We start from the raw sequence: 25,086 nt of genomic DNA on the forward strand, positions 1-25,086 counted from the left end.
ACGCCTGTAATCCCAGTACTTGGGAAGCTGAGACAGGAGGAACACAGGTTTGAGGCCAGCCTCAGCAACTTAGCAAGACCCTCAATAACAAAGCAAGATCTTGTTTCAAAATAAAAAAAATAAAAGTGGGAATTGAACCCAGGGATATTCTACCTCCAAGCTGTGTCCCCGGCCTTTTGTTTGTTAGGTTGTTTGGTTGGTTGGTTTGGTGTTTTTTTTTTTTTTTTTTTTTTTAAACAGGATCGCACTAGGTTGCTAAAAGTCTCTCTGTATTGCTGGGGCTGTCCTCAAACCAGCAATCCTCCTGTCTCAGCCTCCCAAGTACTGGGATTACAGTTGTGTGCCACCACACCCGGCCTGGGAATCATTTTAATTACATGGAAAGTGGTTTATGACATAATACAAACTGGGGAAATGGTACAAATGTTCTTGCTGTCCCTCCCGCCTCCTCGCTGCCCGGCCTCTGTGTGCGAAGCAGCGCTGGTCCAAATGAGCTGCCTGGGGTGCTCCCTGGTCAGCAGCGCCCCACGTCCGCCGTCCTCTAGGGAGCGTGGGACGGTGAGTGTACGCGCGTGGGCCAGGCACTTCCTAACTCGCCTTGGGCCTCAGAGAGTTTGCTGTCGCTTCAGATTCCTAAATCCTGCGCTTGGCCAAAAGATGGTGACCTGTTCGTTCAGACTTGGGAAGAGGGGTCTCGATCCCAGGAGGCCCAAAGGCTTGGGCTCCTGCTGACACCCTCCCAGCACATCAAGGGTATGGGGCACAGACGCGGCCTGTGCTGAAGGGGCCTTTGTCTCCATTGCCACGACTCCTCCATCCCTGTCTCCGTCCTGAACAGGAGGGACGACGGCAATCCAGGATGTGAGCCAAACACCCCGAGTCTCCCCGCGCTCTTCACAGACCTGCCTACTGTGGGTCTCAGGCCCATTGATACACCTGGAGGAATCTGAGTGCAGCCCCAGCTCTGAGTCGCCTTTGGCTGAGTAGCAAGAGACGTGATACTTGCCCTCCGCCACCCCACCTCCCCACAACACAGGTGGGCTCTCTGATCCCGGGTACCATCTTCCCACCAGGCCTCCCCTGGCAAATCAGTCCCTGCTCATCTCTGACAGCCGGCGTACACGAATCTCATTTCCGTCATCCCTCCTTCCTCCCTGAAAGCCCTGGAGAGTGGCCTCCCTTTGCTGCACTCATGCCGCGCTCAGACAGCCACGGGCCTGGGTGCAGTGCAGCAGGCTCGCTGGCTGCAGAAACACGCGCCGCAAGCCGGCGCTGCCTGTGGCTTAAGGCACGTCGGCCAGGCTTAGCATCCTAGGTCAGCAGCCTCTGGCACACAGGCCCCTTCAGCTCACAGAGTGGCCCCTGCCTGCCTGGGGCTTCTAGTCTTTTCCATCTCCCAGAAGAGGAGGAGAAAATAGGTCCTTCTCTTAGAAACCTCTCTCCTTTGGCTCAGGCTGGGCCGTTCTCCCAGCCCCGGGCCTCTTCTAGTCCCAGCGCGGGCAGAATGAGAAGCAGCTCGGGCTGCTTACACCGGTGACTTCTGTGTCATCGCCAGTTTGTTACAGTCAGAAGCCCAAGTGGACCCCACGGCTTGCTTCAGAGTTTCACAGTGTCATCCTTTTCCGTGAGGTTGTAAGGGGAGAATGCCCAGCTAGCAAGGCCTGCGTGCAGGAAAATACCAGATTCGAGACTTCAGAAACATCCGGGAGTGCACAAAAGGATATCGCACAAAACACCCACAAACGTTAGCACCGTCACACTGGGATGGGTGACAAGAGGCTTCTTTTATGTCTCGGATTTCTGTGATGAGCATTTATTTCCACTTTTTAAAAACAGCTTTATTGAGTTTTGATGTCCATACCAAAAAAAAAAAAAAAACCCACTCTTGTTTTAAATTAATTCAGCAATTTTTAATTTAAAGAATTGTATAACCATCACCACAATCTGTATTTACTTTTATAATCAGAGAAAAAAGAATGTTATTAGAAATGACCTTTTGTTAGAGCAGCGGAAAGGTCTTCGGAGAGTTGAATAGAAGGAACAGGGTCCAATTTCAGGCCGCTGAGTAGAGAGGAGCTGGTCACCACGGAGCTCAGTAAATATTTCTTAGACTAATAAGTAAATGGAAATGGAAGCAGAGGGTGGAGATTACCGGCTCAGAAAACGTGTCTGTGACGGAAGAAAAGCGAGCCCGGGGCCTCGGAGACATCACCCGCCAGCCTCAGGCCTCGCCTCCGCCCTTCTCTCCTCCTGCCTGCCATTTTCCTTGCCCTCTGATGACTCCTGTTCATTCCCAGCTCTGTTACCTCCCACACGTTTCCATCTTTGCCTCGCGGATTCAGGGAGGATGATGGCGCCCACCTCAGAGTTATCGAGAAGTCTGTTAAGAGGTAGAAAGCATTCAGGCGATGTTTCAGTAGAGTAAGGGGGAAAGTAATTAGTTGTTGTTTGGTCGCGCCCTCTCGGTCAGCGTGTTCTCCTACGGAAGCCTTCTCTGGTGGAAGGCCTCTCATACCTCTCCCTTAATAACACCCTGGGCCTTGTCTGTCTGTCTCTCTGTCTGTCTGTCTCTCTCTCTCTCTCTCTGCCCTTATTATGCAGTATTTTATGTGTGCACTTATCCGGCTCCTCCCCACACGCACTCAGTCTTCTACTTGTGTAAACATACAATGCCCAACACCGAGGAGGAGCCAATGTAGACACCTGCCAAGAGGGGAAAACTAACCATGGGGGCGGCGATGGTGGAGCTGGATCACGCCATTCCTTTCCCTGTTGCTGTGGTGCGGTTTCTGCCTGCTCTGTTTCCTGCAAGAATGAATGTGGAGTTTATGGTTTATCTTCTTTATGTTTTTAGGTTTGGTACAATTCATTAGTGAGACCATTTGGCCCTGAAGATAGAGGGGTGTGTGTGTTTAACAACAGCAGGGCTCTCTAAGTTTTCTCTCTCTCTCTCTCTTTTTTAATCACTTTTGGTAATTTATTTCCCTTAAATTCATCTATTTTGTCTAAATTATAAAATTCATAAATACAGTGTTCACAATATTTTCCTATGGCTCCATTAATATCTATAGTTTGATAGTGATGTCCTCTCTGATAGTGATTCTCTCTCTCTCTCTCTCTCTCTCTCTCTCTCTCTCATTCCTGATATTGGCAAAGTTTGTGTTCTTTTTCTGATTACTGTATCTAGAAATATATGAACTTTATTGTTTTTCTTAAAGAACCAGCTTTTGATTTCATTGATCTTCCTTTTATTTTTGGTTTTTATTTCCTTCCTTCATGCTCTTTTATTATTTTCTTTCTCTTAGCTGAGGCTTGTACTAATTATTTTAGAACTTCTAAGACGGGCATGGTGGCGCACGCTTGTAATCCCAGCGCTTGGGAGGCTGAGACGGGAGGATCGCACAGGTTCGAAGCCAGCCTCAGCTACTTAGTGAGGATCTCAGCAACTTAGTGAGACCCCATTTCCAAATAAAGTATAAAATAGGTCTGGAATATAGTGTGGAGGTAGAAAAGCCCCTGGGTTCCACCCCTAGTACCACCAAAAAAAAAAAAAAAAAAAAAGAACTTCTCAGCTAATGAATTAATTTTTTTTAATTTTTTATTGGTGCACTGTATTCTTACATCATAGTGGGATACAAACTTTTGTAGACATACATGCACACATCACCCAGTCAGCCCCCACCCGATCCCCACCCCATTCTCTCCCCATCCCTCCCTCCCATGCTTGGCTTAGTGGTTGACATCTAGTATTATAGCAATTTATCCAAAATTAACAATGATAATCTCACAGAACAGTTTAATTTGTCTGATACCAAGCTTTTGATGACTTAAAGATAACATTTCAATATTTCTTTTTGCTTTCTTTCTTACCAGAGAATATTTTTTTTCTATTTTTTAGGTGAAACTATCATGTATTTATATATTTATTTTTCAGAAAAAAATCTATCCTAATATGGAATATGGGTTCTAGATACCCAAAACGATCTTGAAAAAGAACAAAGCTAGAAGACATATATTTTCTGATTTCAAACCATATAAAGCTACAATAATTGAAACAGTGTAGTACTGTTCTAAAGGCAGATATATAAACCATTGGAGTTAAATACAAGCCTAGAGCTAAATTCTTCCCTGTATTGTCAAGTTATTTTTGACAAGGTTTCCACGAACATTTGGTGGTGGAAATAATAATCTTTTAACTAAATATTGTTGAAAAATAATAATTACATGGAAAAGAATAAAATTGGACCCTTACCTAATCCCATATACAAGTATTAACTCAAAATAGATAAAAGACCTAAATATAAATCTTAAGACTATAAACTTTTAGAAGAAAATCTGGGTCATAAAACCTCACAACATTGAAATTGGCAGTGATTTCTTGGATATGATTTCAATGGCACAGGCAACAGAAGAGTATACAAACTCCCTAAAAAATAAAAAAGATATTGTATATCCAAAGACAATGTAAACAGAGTTAAAAGTTACTGATAGAATGGGATAAAAATATTTCCAAATGCTATACCTGAAGGTATATTAATATTCCAAATAGAAATCCTAAAAATTAACAACAATAAAGGCAAACAATACCATTTAGAGATAGGTAAAAGACTAACATAAATAATGAATCTCCACAGATAACCAATCTTAGTTGTCTGTTGGATGGAAGATCTTGTTTCTCTGGTTCTGGTGTGTGTTACCTATTTCTTCTTTGTAGTTAATCTCTTTGAATATTTTCTCTAGCGCTGGTTTTGAAGACATAAATTCCTTCAGTTTCTGTTTGTCATGGAAGCTTCTTATTTCTCCATCTAATTTGATAGAAAGTTTTGCTGGGTAGGACATTTTTGGCTGGAAGTTGTTTTCTTTCAGAGTTTGGAATATGTTACTCCAAGCCCTTCTGGCTCTCATGACTTGGTTTGGGAAGTCTGGAGTGATTCTAATTGGTTTGCCTCTGAATGTCACTTGGCCCTTTGTTTTTGTTGCCTTTAAGATTCTCTGCTTGGCTTCCACATTGGTCATTTTGACAGTTATTTGGCGTGGGGATCCTCTTCTCCAATCCTGTCTAAAGGGAGTTCTATATGTTTCCTGTACCTGTGTATCGACCTCTTGCTCTATGTCTGGAAAATTTTCTGCTATTACTTCCTTGAAGAGATTGTTGATCCCTTTGGTTTCACTTTCTTTTCCCTCCTCTATTCCAATTATTCTTAGGTTAGCTCTCTTAAAATGGGCCCATATTTCTTCAATGTCAGATTCCTGCTGTCGGATATTTTTCTCTAGATTAGAAACTATGCGTTCATTTTTGGAATGATCATCTTCTAAGAGCGAGATTCTGTTCTCCATGTGTTCTCATCAGTTGTTTGTACTTTGAATTGAGGCCTTTACTTCATTAATTGCATCCTTTATCTTTTTTGGCTCTCTCTGAGTTCTTTTCGAAGCACCTCTATTATTTCTACAGTTATTTTCCTGATTTGATCTTCTAGAAATCTCTGATTTTCTGTTTTATTGGGTTCTGATGTTGTGGGGTTGTGGGCATTCATTGCTCCAGTGTTCCTCTTTCCCATGATTTTGGAAGTTTGTACCTTCTCTGGGTTCTTCCCTTGGGTCACTATGACTTCCCTTAAGGTGCTCTGGATCTCGAGTCTGTAGTATCTCAGACCCCACTACTCCTTTACTGGGTTGTATCTCAGAGTCTCCGACCCAGGGAGTCGATAGAGGCTGCTTTAAACTATGGGTGGTGCCAGGTTGCACGTTCTCCTATGGTGTGATATCTCTGCCACTGCTACTCCCCCCCTGGGTCAAGTCCCAGGGAGTACAGTACTGGGATTTCTCCTCCGGGGCCTGCAATTTGACTCACTGTTCTTGAGTTCACAGATGTAGCTGTACTGGACTTGGTGAATTCACTGCTGCTGCCGCCAGTGGCAATATGGCGCCGCTGCCACGGCTTCGGCCGTGAGGCTGGCGTATTTTTTCTTCTCTGATTTTGATTTCCACTCTGAGTCCCTGCAGCGTGTGCTGAATCAGCCACTGGGAGCTTTAGATGCTTCCTGCGCCGAAAGATCCCGCCTGGCTGTTCCTCAGCGGCTTACCTCGGCTTGCTGTAGCCATCCGATGAACTCACCGCTGCCGCCGGCAGTATGGCGCTGCTGCCTCGTCCTCGGGCGTAAGGCCGGTGTATCTCCTCTGTCGCTCTGAGCTCTGTTCTCAGTCCGCTTTCTCTCTGGAGCCTGGTGATTTTTTTGTTTCTCTGCTGATGGTGTTTTCTGGCTATGAAAGGTGCTGATTTTGTGGTAATGGAGATTGGTTGTTTCTAGGTCGCCATCTTCCCAGAAGTCTAATGAATTAATTTAAAGATAAATTTTCCTCTAAATATTAATTTATTGCCCACAATGTATGCTTCCATTTTTATTTATTTCAAAATATTTTCTAATTTGCTTTTTAAATTCTTCTTTGGCTTTTAAACTATTTGTATATACATATTACTTTTCAGATAATTAGCGAATATAAGATATATTTCTATCATGATTTCATAATAGGTTTCATGACAGAGCCAGGTATGATTGTGCATGCCTGTAATCCCAGTACTTGGGAGGCTGAGACAAGAGGATCACAGGTTCAAAGCCAGCCTCAGCAACTTAGTGGGGCCATTAGCAACTTAGTGAGACTCTGTTTAAAAATAAAAAGTAAAATAGGACTAGGGACATAGTTCAGAGGTAGAATGCCTCTGAGTTCAATCCCCAGTACTATAAAAACAAATTAGAGAATACACTCTATAAAATCGGTCTCTTTTACATTTACTGAAATTGTTTTATGGCTGAGAATACAGTCTATCTTGATTAATGGTCAGGTTGGTTGATGGTACATTTTTGTGTGTGGTACTAGGAATTGAACCCAAGGGCATTCTGTCTTCAAGCTACACTCCCAGCCCTATTCCTTTATTTTGAAACAGGGTCTCACTAGGTTAGTGAGACTCTCACTTCTTGCTGTAACTTCTCTCAGACCTGCAGTGCTCCTGTCTCAGCCTCCCAAGTACTGGGATTGCAGGCAGGCATCACCACACCTGGCTGATAGTACTTTTCAAATCAACTATATCCTCACTAATGTCTGGTCTACTTGCTCTGTGAATTCTTGATAAAGGAATATTCACTCCACTCTAACTAAATTAATTAATTTGCCTATATTTCCTGTAAGTCTTTGCTTCCGATTTTGAAGTCCTTGAAGTTGGGTGCATATGTATTTAGGATTGTTCTATCATTTTTTTTTTAATTTTTGCTGGTACTGGGGTTCCTGGAAGCCCTTCTACCTCCGGGCTACACTCCCAGACCTATTTTTACATTTTTATTTGGAAACAGGGTCTCCTAAGCCAGCGCGCGCGGCTGGCTTCGAACCTGCGCAATCTTCCTGTCTCTGCCTCCCAAGCGCGGGGATTACAAGCGTACGCCACCACGCCCGGCTCTATCATTTTTTTTTTAATTTAGAGTTTTTTTGTTTTTGTTTTGGTGGTACTAGGGGTGGAACCCAGAAGCTTTCTACCTCCGGGCTATACTCCCAGACACATTTTATATTTTATTTGGAAACAGGGTCTCACTAAGTTGCTGAGAGCCTCACTAAGTAGCTGAGGCTAGCTTCGAACCTGTGCGATCCTCCTGTCTCAGCCTCCCAAGCGTGGGGATTACAAGCGTGCGCCACCATGCCTGGAGAATTTAGAATCTTAAATTTTAACTCATATACATCTCTTTATTATTGATTTTTAGTTCTTTATTTGGGTTCTGCAACATGTATCTTAATCATAGCCTGCCTTCACCTACTATTATACTAGATTATGTTAAATATAAGTTTCTTAAATGTATACCCTTCTATTTCCTCATTCTGCAAATATTATAACACTCACAATATACTTTTATTACTGCTGCTTTAACATTCAGTTTGTCTTTTAAAGAAATTTAAAGGTGAAGATAAAAATGATTTTGTATTGACACACATTTTCTCTGGCTAGTGCTATTCACAGATTCCTTTGGTTCACCGAGGGATCCTTCTGCCTGAATGATTTCTTCCCATATTTTTGTAGTGAAAAATTTGTAGTCACAAATTCAGCCTTTTCTTTGGCAATTTTTTTTTTTTTTTTTTTTTTTTTTTTTTTAGCGGTACTGGTGATTAAATGACACAGGGGCATTCTACTCCCAAACCACACCCCCAGCCCTATTTTTTATTCTTTAAATTTTGAAACAGGGTCTTGCAGAGTTACAGAGGGCCTCACTAAGTAGCTGAGGCTGTCCATGAACCTCCATCCTCCCGTCTCAGCCTCCCAAATGCTGGGATTACAAGCATGCGCCACCATGCCTGGCTTGGCAATGTCCTTTTTAAATTTTCAACTTGCAAGGTAGTATTTTTACTGTAAATATGATTTGAGATTAACATTTATTTTCTTTTTATACTTGTTTTATGACTTGTGTAAATGAGAAATCTTCAGCCATTATTTTTTAAAATGTATGTTTTCTCTGGTTGCTTTTTTTTTTAGATACTATATTTATTTCTGTCCTTTACAGTTTTATTACATTGTGTCTTAATGTGGTTTTTTTATGTTTATCTTGCTTTTGTTCAGTGATCTTTGGACTTGTGATTTTAGAGGATTTTTTTCAATTTGGAAAATTTTCAGTCATAATACCTTGAAATGTTTTCGAACTTTCTTCTTCTGTGATATAATTACCGCTGGTGTTAGAAGCTATGATATTGTCTCAGAGATTACTAAAACTGTTAACTAAATTCACCCTTTTATCTCTCTAGAAATTCTATGGAGATTGTAAATGTAAATTTTGGTTGGTTTCTTAGCTTCTGGTCCGACATAGGTGGCTGGAAGTGGCCACTCGTCGTAACAGCAAGTGAGAGGCTAAGCTAACTGAAAAATCGGCGGCTGGTCTTAGGAAAGCCATTTGTGTCACGAAAGTGGGCTCACGGAGCAAGCTACTGCCTTCAAGTTTGGAGGGAGGAGCAGACACAGGATCACAGCTCACCCGAGCAGAGCCCCCCGCAGGCACCAGCACAGGGTAGGAAAGTCAGGACTTTTGACTGAGGAACGGTGGAATCCAAGCATGGACACGCAGGGGATAAAACTCCAGTGGGTTCTGACTCCAGGAGCATGACCACATTCTCACAGGGAATATAAGAGAAAGTATCTGAATGTGCTTCTGGCAGGGGAGGGAAACGTGACCATTCTGAAACATGCCAGAGCATTCTGTGACCCAGACTCAAGGCCTGCCCTCAAGAGAAACTGTTATACCAGAGGCTGAGCTGGCGGAGATTTCTCAGCGCCTAACTAACCCACGGAAGGGAAATAAGCACACTAGCCTGCTGCAGCCTTCTACGTGGGGAAAGAGAAAGACAGGCTCCTACCTCCTCTAGCCGCCTTACTTACCTAAGAGGGGTGGAAGCTGAGCTGCACTGGTGGAGTTTAGAGTCCAGGCCAGGCCAGCCCACTAAGGTCTGACACAGCCCCAGGATGGCAGGACATTCCTTTCCCCACCGTTGCCACTCTACTGCAAAGGCCTTTTTACTTCAGTTTGTTATACCTAGTATGTATGTCTGACTGTTAAGAAAAAAACACCAGAAAACATACCAAAAGGCAAAAAATATAGTTGAAGAGACAGAAGAAGCCTCAGAACCAGACTCACATACAGCAGAAACGTTAGGATTATAAGACAAGAAATTTAAACCAGTCACGATTGATATGCTAAGAACTCTAATGGATAAAGAGACTGCATGAGAGAACCCATGGGCAGTATAAACAAGGAGATGAAAATTCTAAAAGAGACTCAAAAAAGAAATGCTACCAGTCAAAAATACTAACAACTGAAGCGTGTCTTTGATAGGTTCATTAGTAAACTGGACACAGCTGAGAAAGAGTTGTTGTGCTTGAGGTTGTCTTAATAGAAACTTCTAGTTTTTGCATATTAGAGAAAGCATCTGATTTTCTATTTTCTGTGATGTTTCTCTGTGTATGCCACATTGCAAGTTCCATTCCCGCTCCTGAAGGCCCCGGCGCTGGCCTCGCCCCCTGGCAGACTCTGATCCCGGCCTCGCTGGCTCCAGCAATGGCCTTGCCTCATGGCAGGCCCTAATCCCTGCCCCACTGACCCCGGCTCCGGCCTCACCCCTCGGGAGGCTCCGATCCCTTCTTCAGAGGCCCCAGCACCGGAAGAAATGGGTAATGGGTGGAGAGCTAGTTGAAGAAAGGGCCCCATGGAAGAGCAATTAAGGTGACCAATCAGAGGGGAAGGAATGGGGGATGACAGAATCTCCTTAAAACACATGATGTACATAAACAAATGTATCAAAGTAAATCGCCAAATCAAGCTTGGGATTGAGGGAGGGGGAGGGAATGGTATGGGGACAGGATATGGGCTAATTGGGTTGATATATGCTTGTATACCCTCACAAGTCTTGTATTCCACTGTGATGTTTGACTACAATGCACCAATAAAAATATATTAAAAAGAAAAGAAACTTCTAAAACTGTAAAGAGAAAAAGACTGGGAAAAAAACCATGATAGACTATCCGGGAACTTTGGGGCAATTTCACAAGGTGTAAAATATGTACAAAAATAATATGAGAAGGAGGAAGAGAAACAGAAGAGATGATTGAAGAAATAATGACTGGGAACTTCCCCAAATTAATGTCAGACACAGAACCACAGGTCTGGAATCTCAGAGGACACTAATTGGGATCAATGCAAAACACAAACTACCTAAGCATGTTGTTTTTGAAATGCAGATAATCAAAGATAAAAGACATTTTCGAAGAATGGGAGAGCTCCTAGCCTATAAGATAAATGTAAGAATTATATCCACTTGTAAGAAACCATGTAAACATAAAGAAGTGGAGTAAAATATTTAAAGTGTTGGGGGGAAAACACACCAAACTAAAACTCTGTAACTGGAAAATTATCCTTCAAAAGTGAAGACGTTCTTTTAGACAGACAAAAATGGAGGGATTTTGTTTCCCATAGATCCTGTCCTGTAAAACACATTAAAAGAGGTTCTTTAGAAAGAAGAAAATAGTATAGATCATAAATGTGGGTCTCTATAAAGAAAGGAAGGTACTGGAGAAAGAATAAATGAATAACAATTTGTTGAAATTAATAGCTGCATCAATTCAATATGTGTGTGTGTGTGTGCGTGTGAGTGTGTGAACAGCAGCAATTATTAAAAAAAAAGACAGGAGGGATGGAATTAGGACTATTTTGTTATAAAGTACTTGCACTGTGAAATGTTGTTTGAAAGTGGGATGTGTTCCAGTCTATAACAACCATTTAAAAAATGTAAAGAAGTATAACTGATATGCTAAGAAGAGAAAAAGGAATCATGTAAAATGCTCAAGTTAAGCCACAAAGGGCCCAAATAGGATGGAAGAAAAAAAGTAGGAATGAACAAAGGTAATGACTAGAAAATAGTAGCAAATATGTCTGATGTTGATCCAACTCTATCAGTCATCGCTTGACTCCCAGTGGTCTAAACCAATTAAAAGACAGAAAGTGTCAAAATGGGTCACAAAACAAGACTCAACTATATGTTGTCTACGTGAAACCTGCTTAAAATGTAGTTCAAATACAGACTAAAAGTAAATAGATGGAAAAAGATGTTATCATGCTAATCCAAATCAGAATAAAACAGCAGTAGCTATATTAATTTTAGATTGAGCAGATTTTAACAGAAAAGGTACCAAGGATAAAAAGGGACGTTATATGATAAAAGAGAGTCAGTTCTCCCTGTGTCTGTACCTAACAACAGCGTGTCAAAATATGTGAGGCAAAATCTAATGGAGCCGTGAAGAGACGTAGATAAATCCACTGGTATAGTTGAAGACTTTGACGCCCTCCATCAGAAATAGATCCAGCAGGTAGAAAAATCAGTACGGACACCGTTGAACTTCACACCACCACCAGTCAGCTGTGAATGATGGGCATCTGCAGAACATTCATCCAGCAGCCGCGTAATCCACGTTCTGTGCGCGCTCACTGGGACATTCACCAAGATGGACCACACTGCGAGCCTTAAAACACATCTTTAAAAAAATTGAAAGAATATAAAGTCTACCATGTCTGCTCTCACATTACAGTGAACTTGAACTAGAAATCAATAGCTGGAAAATCCCAAAATATGTGGAGACATACTCTAATGCCTAGGTCAAAGCAATCTTAAGACAAGTTTAAAAGTATTTTGAACTAAATAAAAACAGAGCTTAGCAAAATGTGTGGTGTAAATGAAAATAGTGATTTGAGAAAATTTATAGCATGGAATGCGTATGTTAGACACTAAAACGAGGATCAATACATGGGATTGTATGAAACTAAAGAGTTTCTGTACAGCAGAGGAAACTCTCAAGATTCTTAATCCAGAGTCAACAGAATGGGAGATTTTTGCCACCTGCTCCTCCAATAGAGGACTAATACCTAGAATATATAGAGAACTCAATAAACTTAGCACTAAGAAAACAAATAACCCAATCAAAAAATGGGCAAGTAAATTAAATAGACACTTCACGAAAGAAGAAGTTCAAATGGCCAGTAAATGCATGAAAAAAAAAATGTTCAACATCATTAGCAGTCAGAGAGATGCAAATCAAAACTACCCTGAGATTTCACCTAACTCCAACTAGAATGACAATCATTCAAAACACAGACAACAACAAATTCTGGCGAGGATGTGGAGAAGACATTGTTGGTGGGATTGCAAATTAGTGTAATCACTTTGGAAAACAGTATGGAGAATCCTCAGAAGAATGGGAACAAATTTACCATTTGATCCAGCAATACCGCTTCTGGGTATCTACCCAAAAGGTAGGAAACAAAACTACCAAACTAATGCATGTATCTATCTTCATAGCTGCACAATTCACCATACCCAAACTATGGAACTAGCCAAGATGTCCATCAACAAATGAATGGATTACAAAACTGTGGGATATGTACACAATGGAATTTTACTCAGCCATTAAAAAAACTCAGTTACATCATTTTCAGGGAAATGGATGGAACTGGAGGACATTATGCTAAGTGAGATTAGTCAGTCACAAAAAATAAGAAAACGGATGCTTTCCCTAATATTGAAAGCTAAGGAGAAATGGGTAACGGGAGGAACTCTAGAGGAGGAAGAAGATCCGATAAAGGAATAAATAAGGTGACCTAACTGGGGGGATGGGAGAGGGGAGAGGGAAACTCTCTAAAGCACATGATGTACTTAAACGTATCAAAGTCAATCACTAAGCCAAGCATGGGAAGGAGGGATGGGGAGGGAATGGAATAGGGACTGGATAAGGGCTAATTGTGTGATGAGTGCATGCATGTCTACACAAGTCTTTTATCCCATTAAGATGTATGACTACAATGCACCAATTTAAAAAAGAAAAAAAAGAAAAGAAAGACATAAAAACAGTCATCTAAATGTTCACTTTGGGAAACTAGAAAAAGAACAAGCTTCTTGCATTACACACTTGGGCTTCCCGTTACCCAGTATCCTAAAACTATTTTTTCAAAACCTTGTTTTCTGTTTACTACGGCAAATGAGTCTTAGTTATTCCGTCGTAGCCAGAGTGGAAGTCATGAATTTTATTTATGCTTCACAAATTTGCACTTTTATTTTGAAGCAAAATGTAATGATTCCAGCCTGAATGTTCTATAAGTATTTTAAGTGTGTTATCAGTTCTTTGAGTATTTTTTCTGATGGTATGGTAGTTTCACCAGGCTGGCCATAGTGCACTCCATTGTTTCATTAGGTTTCAAATGGATGAACACCAAGCTTTTGAGCGAAAGGATTGCATAATATTTTGAGCTTTGTACCATGTTCCAAACTGAAGCAGCCTTACTTTCTTTAATCCTCAAAACAAATATTTAGGAACTTATACTATTATCTTTTTAAAACAAATTTTATTGAACATAAATGGTATACATTTAAACTATATTTAGTGCCCTCTTCCCCCATACTATTATATTTTAAACGGGTTTACCTTTCTATGATCTGGTCTTGCCTTAAATATAAATATTTTGAAATAGAATCTTAATTTTCTTCTCTCCAAATAGCTTCCTGGGTGTCAGGAATGCTTGAACTTTTCACCACTAATAGTAGGAAACAGCACAAATGAATAAAGGACTTTTCTTTTAAAAAAATTATCACAAGCCGGTTGTGGTGGCGCACACTTGTAATCCCTGCACTTGGGAGGCTGAGACAGGAGGATCGCACAGGTTCAAAGCCAGCCTCAGCTACTTAGTGAGGCTCTCAGCAACTTAGTGAGACCCTGTTTCCAAATAAATTATTAAATAGTTCTGGGAATATAGCCCGGAGGTAGAAAGCCTCTGGGTTCCACCCCAGTACCACCAAAAAAAAAAAAAAAAAATTATCACATAAGCTGCCTGCAAGAAAAGGGTAGTACATTAAGATGATTGCCAGCCATTGACATCTTTGTAAAACATGCTTGGTTTTTCTCCTTTCTCTTTTTTATTTTTTTCCTTTTTCCTTTTGGTACCTCAGATTGAACCGTAGAGATCGTCTACCACTAAGCGTCATCCTCAACCCTTCTATCTATCTCTTTATTTTGAAACAGGGTCTTGATAATTTGATGAGGGCCTCACTAAGTTTCTGAGGCTGGTCTCAAACCTGGCATCCTCCTTTCTCAACCTCTAAGTACTAGAATTACAGGTGTGGACCGCCACACTCTGGCTCTCCTTTCTAATGTGAGTTTCAAACCTAAGATTGTGATGGGATTTGCGTAGGAGAAGTGGATCCACACACCGGGCTCTTTAGCAAGGAGTATGACCTGAGGAAGACGCGCTATAAAAGCAGAAAACTCAGTGCTTGTTGTAGCAGGGAGGGCACAGCCAACCATAACCGCAAACAGCGGGAAAGAGCCAGAGACGATCGCAATAGGCATAACAGTGATCGAGGACGATGACCACCACAAAAACGCACTCGCTCAGAGGTGTGGCGTTTCCTTCTCTCTATCTGTTGAGGCCATGCCGTGGGTGATGATATGAAATTGTTTTTCCGCATAGAAGTGATGCTTATAAACATAAGGCTTGATTTAAAACTAACTCAACCTAACTTCGTCTTATGTGAGGAAATGAAATCTCTAGTCAGTACTGTTCTGAGAACAAAAGAATTCAGAGTGTTTTAGGGACAGTTTACCTGATACATCAGCTGTGAATTTCGGCCACACTAAGTCACATTTTTATATTTATTTAGGAGGGAATTCAGAAATGAAGGTGGTTGTGATTTGGGTTCAAAAATAGTAAAAATCTTGAAGGCTGATGCATTAATTTCATTTCTTCAGTTACCCTCATCAGTCTCCAAAGTATCGAAGCTGCTCCATTTAGCAGAGGTGTTTAATAGTATGAAGCAGACTCACTCTAAATTCAGTGTGAGTCCTTCGCAGTGGGCCCTAGCACTTCCCAGGATCCTCCTGGCCTTTTCCTTTCCTGCCTCCATGACTGCTCGACACCCCTCCTCACGCCCCACCTTTCCAGCAGCCCCCTCTGCCATCCTCAGGGCCAGCTGGCGAGTCTTTCCTCTGACTTCCTAGAGAAAACAGAAGCGATTAGAGTTTCTCAGCGCTGTTCCTGGGGGTCACCCTGTGCGCCTGGCAGGGCCGTCTCCTCCCCTGGTGCTGGAATCCCCGGCATTGTGCTGGGGCTGCCACGACAAACTGCCACAGACCCTGTGGCTTAAACCATAGAAGTCTACTTTCCCACAGTTCTGCGGGCTGGAGTCCAAGTCCAAGGCGCTTTCAGGGTTCTTTCCCTTCCATGGGGCTTCTCTTGGCTTTCAGGACTCTACCTTCTCCATGTTCATATGTGGCTTTTTACTGCGCGCATGTGTGTGTGAGCTTGTGAGTGTGTGTGTATGTATGTGCTGATGTGTGCATGTGCATGTTTGCCTACACACACACGGGAGAAGATCTAGATTCTCCTCCTTTCTATAATAACACCAGTCCTGTCAGATTAGACCCCACCTATGACCTCATTTAACTTTAATTACCTCTCTGAGGGCTCTGTCTCCAAATAAAGTCACGACGAGGGTTAGGGCTTCACTAATGCAATCTGTGGACATAGTCCCTCTCTTTTACACAAGAATGTCTCCAGAAAATCTCCTGTGCAGGCTGTTTCCCTCCGTACTGCTACACTGTCCCTATCAGCCTACAGACATGCTCTCAGCCCTCTCATCTTACCCCCCACAAGACAACAAAGCAGCTTCTGCTTACTACTTCCCCTGCAGTTTATACCTATTTCTTTCCTGTCCTTCATTTAAAAAAAAAAAAAATCTGAGCGCATTGTCAATATTCTATCCTGATGCCACTTTACTTTCTCTCTTTTTAACCCCCAGTAACCCAGCTTCCATCCCTCCTACTCTACCTAAAACTCTTTTGTCCAATTCACCAGTGACTTCTGTGTTGCCAAACCTGTGTGATCGCTTCTCACTCCTCGCTGGACGCTCCATCTTTCTGCGGTACTTGACACGGTTGACTGGTCCTGAAACTGGTTCTTCACTGGGCTTCGGGATCCCGTGGTATTCTCATTCCGTATCCCTCCGCTGCTCTGTCTGCTGCCCCCTCGCTTCCCCACCTCTTAACATCTGCAGGCCTGGTGGGTGCCGCGCATACCTGGGCCTCTTCTTTCCTTTCGTACACTCTGTGTCTTGAGATCTCATCTGGCAGCATGGAATTCCTCAGCCATAGTGTGTCCACTCTCATCACTCGTACTTCATCCCCAAACCTCCTCCACCCGTAGTTCTCCCCCATGTCAAATAATGACAACCTCATCTCTCTAGTTGCCTAGTGAAAAAATATTTTTAATTTTTTATTGCTGCATTGCAGTTATAATCTTAATGGGGTGCAAGATGGTGGAGGCGTACATGCACACATCGCCCAGCGAAAGTCTTGAAGTCATCCTTGACCCATCTCTTTCTGTCTTGCAGCATACCCATAGATCGATTCTCCTTTCAGTTATTTTTTTCTCAGCATCCCACCACTTCTCGCCCCAACTCTGACACCATCCTGGATTTTTTAAAGTAGCCTCCCGGTTGGCTTCTTTGCTCAATTCACACCCCAAATAGAAGCTATGGTGACTCCGTTAGTCCTAAAGTCAAATGACGTATTTGTCCTATGCTGAAAACCCTTCATTGACTTCCCATTTTATTAATATTAAAAGCCAGGTTCCTTACAATCACATGTTTTCCCGCTCGCTCCCTCGCTCTCAGGATGCATCTTGTTCGAGGGGGATGTTGCTCACTGGTCCAGCCACTCTGTTCTCTGCATGATGCTATTTACGTGCTATGCGGGCCTCTGTGCCTGGACCCCTGCCCGCCACTGCCTCCTGCCTGGAAGCTCTGCCCTGGACTTCAGGATGGCTTCCTCCTGTCACCTTCTCAAGGAGGCCTTCTAGAACTGCCCTCCACACTGAACCCAGGGACACTCTGCCTCCAAGCTACACCCCCAGCCCTATTTTAGTTTTTATTTTGAAACAGGGCCTTGCTAAAATGCTGCGGCTGGCCTGGAACCCGCGTCCTCCTATCTCGGGATTATAGTCCTGGGCCACCACGCCCAGCTGTAATTTTCCCATTTTTAAAATTAGAGTATGTGTCTGTCATCACTGCCCCTTCTTTTCCTGCTTCATCTTCCTCTGTGGCACTCATGCCATCTAAAGAGTATTTTGAAAGTTCTCCTGCTTACTCTCTTGGATAGAAGTTCCACAAAGGTAGAGTCCCGTTCCTGTCTGTTTTGGTCAGTGCTCTTGTTCCAGAGTGGAAACATGGCTGGAACATTGAGTGGTCAAGGCACTCGCCTGGGTTCGTGAGCATTCAGTGAGTGCGGCCACACTCGTACACAGCAGCCGTGGCCCAGACAGTTGTCCTGCACAAACCGGCTCCTCCAACTCCAGCTTCTCTAGGGAAAAGTAACTTCATCCTTAAGACATTTTGATTAAGTTTTAGATTTCCCAGTGGATAAATATTCTCAAGCACTTAGAATAGTGCCTGGCACATAGCAGGAGCTCTGTGTTTCTTTAAAAAGCAACAAACACTTCAAGTATTTGTGATAATACGGAGAGAATGTGAACCAAGACCAATAAACCTCAGGAGGTCTAGAGTGGCCCGAATTATGTAATTGAATGGCTTCATTTTATATATTATTTTTCATTGTCTTACTGTGCTGGAAATGGGACCCAGGGCCCTGGGCCTGCTAGGCAAGTACTATACCACTGAGCTAAATCCCAATCCCAAGAGGGGCTTTATTAGTCATAGAGCTAGAATGGAGTCTGATGGCCTACCAGAAAATAACAATAATCACATGTCCAGTTTACTGTGGTAAAACAAAACTGTTCTGTGTGCTCAGTGGGATTATGGATGCAGAGATTTATGTAAAAAAGATAAAGGGAAGGGAAAAAAAAACTCTGTTAAAGAATTGCTTTTGAACTGAACCCCTGAAACGTGTGTATGGGAGGCTGAGTTCAGAGTTCCGGGCTCAGGCATCAGAGAGGGAAGGAGAGGCAGTTCCTTCAGAAGTGAACATTTATGCCCCAGGCACTGTGCTGGGGAGGGAACCTGCGCACCCCCCCTCCCCGGCTCTCACAATCTAGTGAGAGAGGAGAAAGGTTAACCAGTGATCGCCAGCTCAGCCTCGGTGCTGAGATGGAGATGTGTCCAGAGTGGGTTGCCGTCTCTTCCCATCATGACAGCCAAATAAAGACAGCATTTGCTGCCAGTTAAGTATGATGGGCAGAACCTGCCTGTCGATCTCCATTCCCTGAGGAAGTACCATTAAAGTGCAAGAAATAAAATTAGAAAAGAAAAAAACAACCATGAAGAGTAGGTGTTTGCTTTGTTTTGTTTTATGGTCCTGAGGACTGGAGTGCTAGGCGAGCACTCTTCCACCACCGAGCTATGCCCCAGCCCCTTTTATTTTGAGGTTGACTCTCACTAAGTTGCCCAGGCTGGCCTCGAACTTGCCATTCTCCTACTCCAGCCCCTCAAGTTGCTGGGATAACAGGGATGAACTACTGCCCCTAGCTATGAACAGTCGTTTTTAACCTTGGCTGAACATTAGAAATAGCTGCTGACATTTAAAAAATTAAAACTCCTAAGCTATGCCCCAAATAAAGACAACCTGGGCCTTGGGATGGGCCCTAGACATCAGTATTTTTATAAGTTTTCAAAGAGAATGGGGGAGAAAACAGTATACTGGAAACAGACTTGGGAGAACTGAGTGCACAGCCCAGCAGTCTCTGGGAGAAAGGAGACTCATGGATGCCGTTAGGAGCAGCACAGTCTCTCCTGTCAGCGTCGGGATGGCTTCAGGGGTAGGAGCATTGGGTGTGGGGTGGGGAACTGGAGGATGCATTCAAGGTCTGTGTAAGGCACAGTCGGAGGGCATGGAGCTGCCCCTGCCCTGGCCCTGGTTTGCTCTCTGCAGAGGGGGGACTTGGGTACAGTTTAGGGCAAGGATGAAGATGGGCTTGTGCAAGTGTGGCTCTCCTCGACAGCTGGGTGCCCTCCTGAAAACACTGGAGCCAGATATGCCGTCTGGCCATACACTGGAGAACGCAGCTCTGGGCAGCTCAGCCCAAGAAGGAAGCTGGGTCAGAGGCGGGCACAGGAGAGCCCAGGCCCCTTGTAACACCCTGTGGGGACGCCCGCCCACCCCGAGCCGCTTCTAGTCGGCCTCAGAGAGGGCTTCACTTCAAACCAGAAAGGGTGGTGTAGAATCACCAGGTATTGAAGGGAAGTACCTAAAGTGAAAGTCACAAAGCCAAACAGGCTGGCAGAAGTAATAAATAAAGGAAACTCAGGAAAAAGCACACACTCTCCTGAGCAGAAAAAAATTATACATGTGGACAGATAAGTCGATCACAGGTGGATAGATAGATAGATAAATACATAGATAGAAAGACAGACAGACAGAACATTACAACCCTCTGGAGAAGCAGGACTCCACTGCCAGGCACCATGCTGGGTGCTCTGTGGTGGCCCCTGAGCTCTCAGCAGACTGTCTAGGGAACTACGTCCTGGCTCCATCACTTCCTAGATGCTGACTCTAGGCAAGTTGCTTAACCCCTCCTGTGCCTCCGTTTCTTCAATCATGAAAGGAGTGGGTGGTGACGCTGCTCTTCAGCAGGCAAGAACCCTTAAAAATTAGGAATACGATGGCAGAACTTTCTAAAACTCTTATAGAAAGTGTTACAGTAAGAGTTTAGGAAATCCTAAGAGAAATTAAAAAGATAAGGAAATGGATAGCATACGCAATAAAAAAAGATAATAAACGTGGGAGGAAGATGCATCTAAGAGTATGTCACCATGACCTTTCTGACCACTGAGGAGAGTGCAGATGGCGGGTTCAGCGAGCGGGAAGCAGGTCACACCCAAAGGATCGGAGCTTGAGTGGCAGAGAGATGACCAAGTTCTAGGCTATGTGGACCCACTCTGGAAAGGCCATCCTTGTTCCAGGACGTAACATTGCTTGATTTAGACCTATCTGTCACTTCAAAAAATAGCCCTGGGTGGTGGGCAGCGCAGGGCTCAACTCTGCTATGTGAATCTTCAGCCCTCATCTCTGCCTTTGTTCAGAAGCATCTATTTCTTTTATTTCTAAACTAAGGTGAAAGAGTAATAAACATACCGCCTTCTTTCCCTCCTCCTCCACCTCCTGCCCCTCTCTCTCTTCCTCCCCGCCCCTCTGTTTTCTTCCTTCCTTCCCCTTCCTCTCCCTTCTGAGCCTTCACACGGGGGGGGGGGGGGGTCTGTTTCTACCTCTCTTCCTCCATCTCTCTTTCTACCCACAGAAGTCTATGTTTGTCTAATAATTGGCAGGAGAGATCTCTCTTTTTTCTTTTTCTCTTTCTTTTTAAGTGATGAATAGTTGGCGTCAGATCAAAGACAAGCCCTGTGGTTTTCTGGCTGCCCCAGAAGGGCGGTGCAGCTGGCGGGCGTCCCAGCCGCCTGGTGATAGGCATGTGGAAGAGATGCCAAGCTCACAGGTCACTGTGTGTGTGTGTTTGTGTACGTGTGTTTTTCAGGCCAACGGCAGGCTAAAGCAGATTGAGAAGGAGTATGCTCAGAAGCTTGCCAAGTCTTCCCAGGTAAGCAACAGTCAAGAAGCAAAAACCAAACCAAACCAAAACCGAAGCGCACACATCAAAGCCTCTGTGCTTGAGAGTTAAGCCCGATTCTCCCCACTTCCTCATGGTTCAGTAGCGTATTTTTGGATGAGGCTATAACTAAATAAAACATGCTTTTGATATTTGAGTTTTATTAAACATTGTAAATATGCACATTGAGTCATTTGCTCCAACACACACACACACACACACACACACACACACACACACACACACATTGTAAAACTCGCCTGTGCACCTGAACAAGCCCAGGCTGAAATGCATTTCACAAGGGCAGGAGACACCACCTACATTCATGACGTGAGCAGTGTGATGATACCATCTGTGCTTTTCTTGAAATATCCTGTTTTGCTGCAGCTAAAGGCTGCATGACAACAGAAATCAAAACGATAAATGATTCTAGGTTAAATAAATGATTCAGCAGCGCAATTGTTGACTCTTTTTGAGAAAAAAAAACAACATCGGTCCCTACATCCATAGCTTGCTATTTGGTGTTAACTCTAGTCGTTTTACTGTAAGAAAAGCCAATGATTGAATGCTTGTCTCTGCTTGAAAAATTATGCTCAGCGTACCTTTTCTGCCTAAGTCGTTATAATGTTGTCCAGCGGCATGGTTTCGGGAATGCCAACCATTCCCTAGTTGTAGGGCTGATTCCAGAACAAATGGATGCTGTCCATCTTCACTTTGCAGACAGACCGGCTGTTAGTTTTGTAGGCTCCATACCTAATGATTTTCACACCAGCTTGTCCTAGTATCTTTCCACGTGCACAGTGCATGAGTTGGTAGTAAACGAAATGTGTGTCTTCTTACAAGTCACCACGTAACAGTCGTAACAACATGACAGAACGATTCTCCCTAACACTGTAGGCACGAAGTCTTTGGTCTCATTCAGCCAGCATTCACAGGAACTCTGAGGTTAGAACTGTACCATTGGCCCCATTTCCCTAGTTGAGAAAACTGAGAGTCAGAGAGATGAGATCACAGGCGTTAGTGAGTGACTAAACCAAGACTCAGCCTGGATCCGACTTCAAAGTGGGAATTCCGAACCTTAACACCAACACCCCGACCCAACCCCTGACATTTTTAATCTAGCAAACTTTGGTGATAGTTATCAGGAAACGTCTTTAATTCTATAATTATTTCTCAAATATGCACGTTATATAATTCTCATCTTATTAGGAAAGCAAAAATCTTTGCCTGAATGAAGAGTCACAGTGTTCATGGAAGAGATGATGGTTGTCTGGATTGCTATTATGCCAGCCTTTCCTTGAGAAATAAACATGGAGAAATGTCCTTTTTAATCCCCCCAAAAGGGTTTTCATAATCAAAAGAAATCCTAGCGCTCCCAAGATTAAAGTTTAAACTGAAACATGAAAACTGCAGCTGGCACACACCTACATCCTGCTTGTTTAGCTTTGTGCTAAATAGGGAAGGAGACTGAGACTGAGATATAAGATAGCTAATAAAAATACTTAGATAATGAGAGTATAAACAGGGGTGCTTACATTCATCTGGAGGAATGTATGAAGAAGGCTGATTAGGTGACATTAAAGCAAATTAAATTTAAGTTAGTGTAGAAGAAAGCCTCAGCTTTGGAGTCCAGCGATCTTGCTTTGAATACCAGTCCTACTGCTTATGTGACCTTGAGCCAGGTTACCTGCCCTCTTTGGAATTCAACTCCTAATTGGTCAAATGGGGTAGCTGTACTTACCTCATAGGATAGTTTTAACCATTAAGTAAAGTGATGCCAAAAATGTGTGTAGTTCAGTGCTTCATACATGCCAAAGAATTTAATAATTGTTAGCAATTTTGGAAGCAGTCTCAAAATTGCCATAGAAAAATAAAGGAGGGGGGATTTCAAAAGGTCCGGAAGGAGGAAAAAAAAAACATTAGATGCTATGTTTTGGGAATTAAAGAACTGATAACATTTCCCTGCAAACTTTGGAGACAAAGTGGGTTGCTATTTTCCCAAGTAAAGACAAAAGGAAAGAAGGAGATGGCACAGTACAACCATTGTCTCAGTCAGCTTTCTCCTTGCCGTGACCCAGTGAGCAAGCCTTACCAAGCACAGCTTAGAAGAGAGAGATGTATTTGTCCACGAGTTTGGAGATTTCAGAGGTTGAGTCCATGTCAGGCTGGGTCTGCAGAGCTCAGGGCCTGGTGGTGGGAAGAAGAGAGAGAGCAGAGGGAGGGGGAGCCCTCCTCAACAACCAAGTCCACCTCCAACATGGCTGCAACATGGCCGCCTACTGTCTGCGAGGTCTCAGGGCACATCATAAGTCCAGACCAGTGCAACCTCATACACTGTAGCTCCCATCTCATGCATGAAAGAACGGTGCAACACCAGAGAAGAGAAGACTCTTAGAAAGGGCATAATAACATCAGAAAAGGTAGCCCATCCTCCAAATGAAAGGATGGGGACCTCACATTGATAATGGTATGTTTGCCAACCTCCAAATACCTACAAATATTCATATTTATAAATGAATCTGTAGAATTTATACCTATGAACTGGAATTAGAGAAACATTGGTCTACAATGCTGGTCAATTCCAAGACAGAGGTTATTTTTCAATGGGCATTAAGAAACAGAGCTCAAGCGGGGCGTAATCCCAGCACTGGGGAGACTGAGACTAGAGGATCGTGGTTTGCAGAAAGCCTCAGCTACTTAGTGAGGCCCTCTGCAACTTAGTGAGACCCTATTCAAAATAAAGAATACACAATAGGGCTAGGGGTGTAGCTTGGAGGTAGAATACCCCTGGGTTCCATCCTCAGACACACACACACACACACACACACACACACACACACACACACACAAAAGCAGAGCCCTGGACTTCCTTCTTCCACTTTCAAGGGCAAGTTTTCTGGCATCTCCAGCTTCTGTCTCATCAAGCTGATGAGACGCCAGAAGCAACGTTGCCCAACTCTGTTTATCAGGTTTTGAAAAATCTCTCTCTCAAAAAGTCATAAATTGAATGCAGGAATGAGGAATGCATTGGCACCGGGGAGAGCAACAGGTTAAATCTGGAAAATATTCTAAAAATCTTTCCCCTTTCAAGGAAGTTGCTTAATCTCTCAGATGGTATCAACCCTTTAGGACATAACAGACCATGCACGCTAACCCCTGGGCAGGCCCGAGCACCACGCCCTTCCCAGCCTGCAAGTTGCCCTTTCTCAGCACGCTCATAGATACTATTTTCACCAGAATCCCATATTTGCTTTTTTATCTTAGTATTATATATCATCCTTGCCTTTTCAGTTTTAATGCCATTTCCCTTCTCAACCAAATCACCTAGTAGCCACTTCTCAAAGAAAGATCGCGATACTTGGCAAGAATATACATAGATGAGAATATTCAGAGTGAAGAGGAGCACAGCAGGGATGCCGGCTGAGCCCAGCCCTGCCCAGGGCCTCGCCCTGTGTCGAGCAGTGCTGGGCACTTGGGCGCTGGCTTCGTGGGGCTCTCCCGGGGCCCACCCAGAGGCAGAGGGTCGAACCCTCTGCAGTCGGGCTTATCCTAGCTACTGGTTTTGGTTTTGTTATTATTTTGTTTTTGTATGGTACTGGGGATTGAACCCAGGGCTGTTCTTCTAGTAAGCTACATCTCCATCCCTTTCCTTTTATTTTTTATTTTTTTATTTTTTATTTTTTTGAGAAAGGGCCACTGAGTTGTCCAGGCTGGCCTCAAATTTGCAATTCCCCTGCCTCAGCCTCCCTAGATGTCTGTTGTGTTTTAGAGGGGGAAAAAAAATCTCCAACTCTACTACAGTCTGAAAAATAATAGAACAAGCTAAAGAAGAAATTTAACCTCTGTTTAGAATTCTGTTGTTTTAAGACCTTAAACCAGACCCCTAACAAGTATGCAAAGTAGTCATTGTTTAATAATTATTAGTCCCTGTCATTTTTCCCACGAGTTAGAGCTTACAGCATCAGCCAGA

General features: G+C 43.3%; 1 protein-coding gene across 1 annotated transcript in view; it reads left to right on the plus strand.

Moving 5' to 3' along the window:
- The window catches only part of CEP112 (centrosomal protein 112), a gene marked incomplete at both ends in the record, with an annotated part of 477,771 nt that overhangs the window by 342,022 nt on the left and 110,663 nt on the right, over positions 1-25,086 (plus strand). Inside the window, one exon of the mRNA XM_080714112.1 lies at positions 21,045-21,107. Coding sequence (XP_080570238.1) covers positions 21,045-21,107 — 63 coding nt within the window. The remainder of the gene's footprint in view (positions 1-21,044; positions 21,108-25,086) is intronic.

This window comes from Muscardinus avellanarius (assembly GCF_963383645.1).
Source record: "Muscardinus avellanarius genome assembly, chromosome: 16".
Classification (NCBI taxonomy): domain Eukaryota; kingdom Metazoa; phylum Chordata; class Mammalia; order Rodentia; family Gliridae; genus Muscardinus; species Muscardinus avellanarius.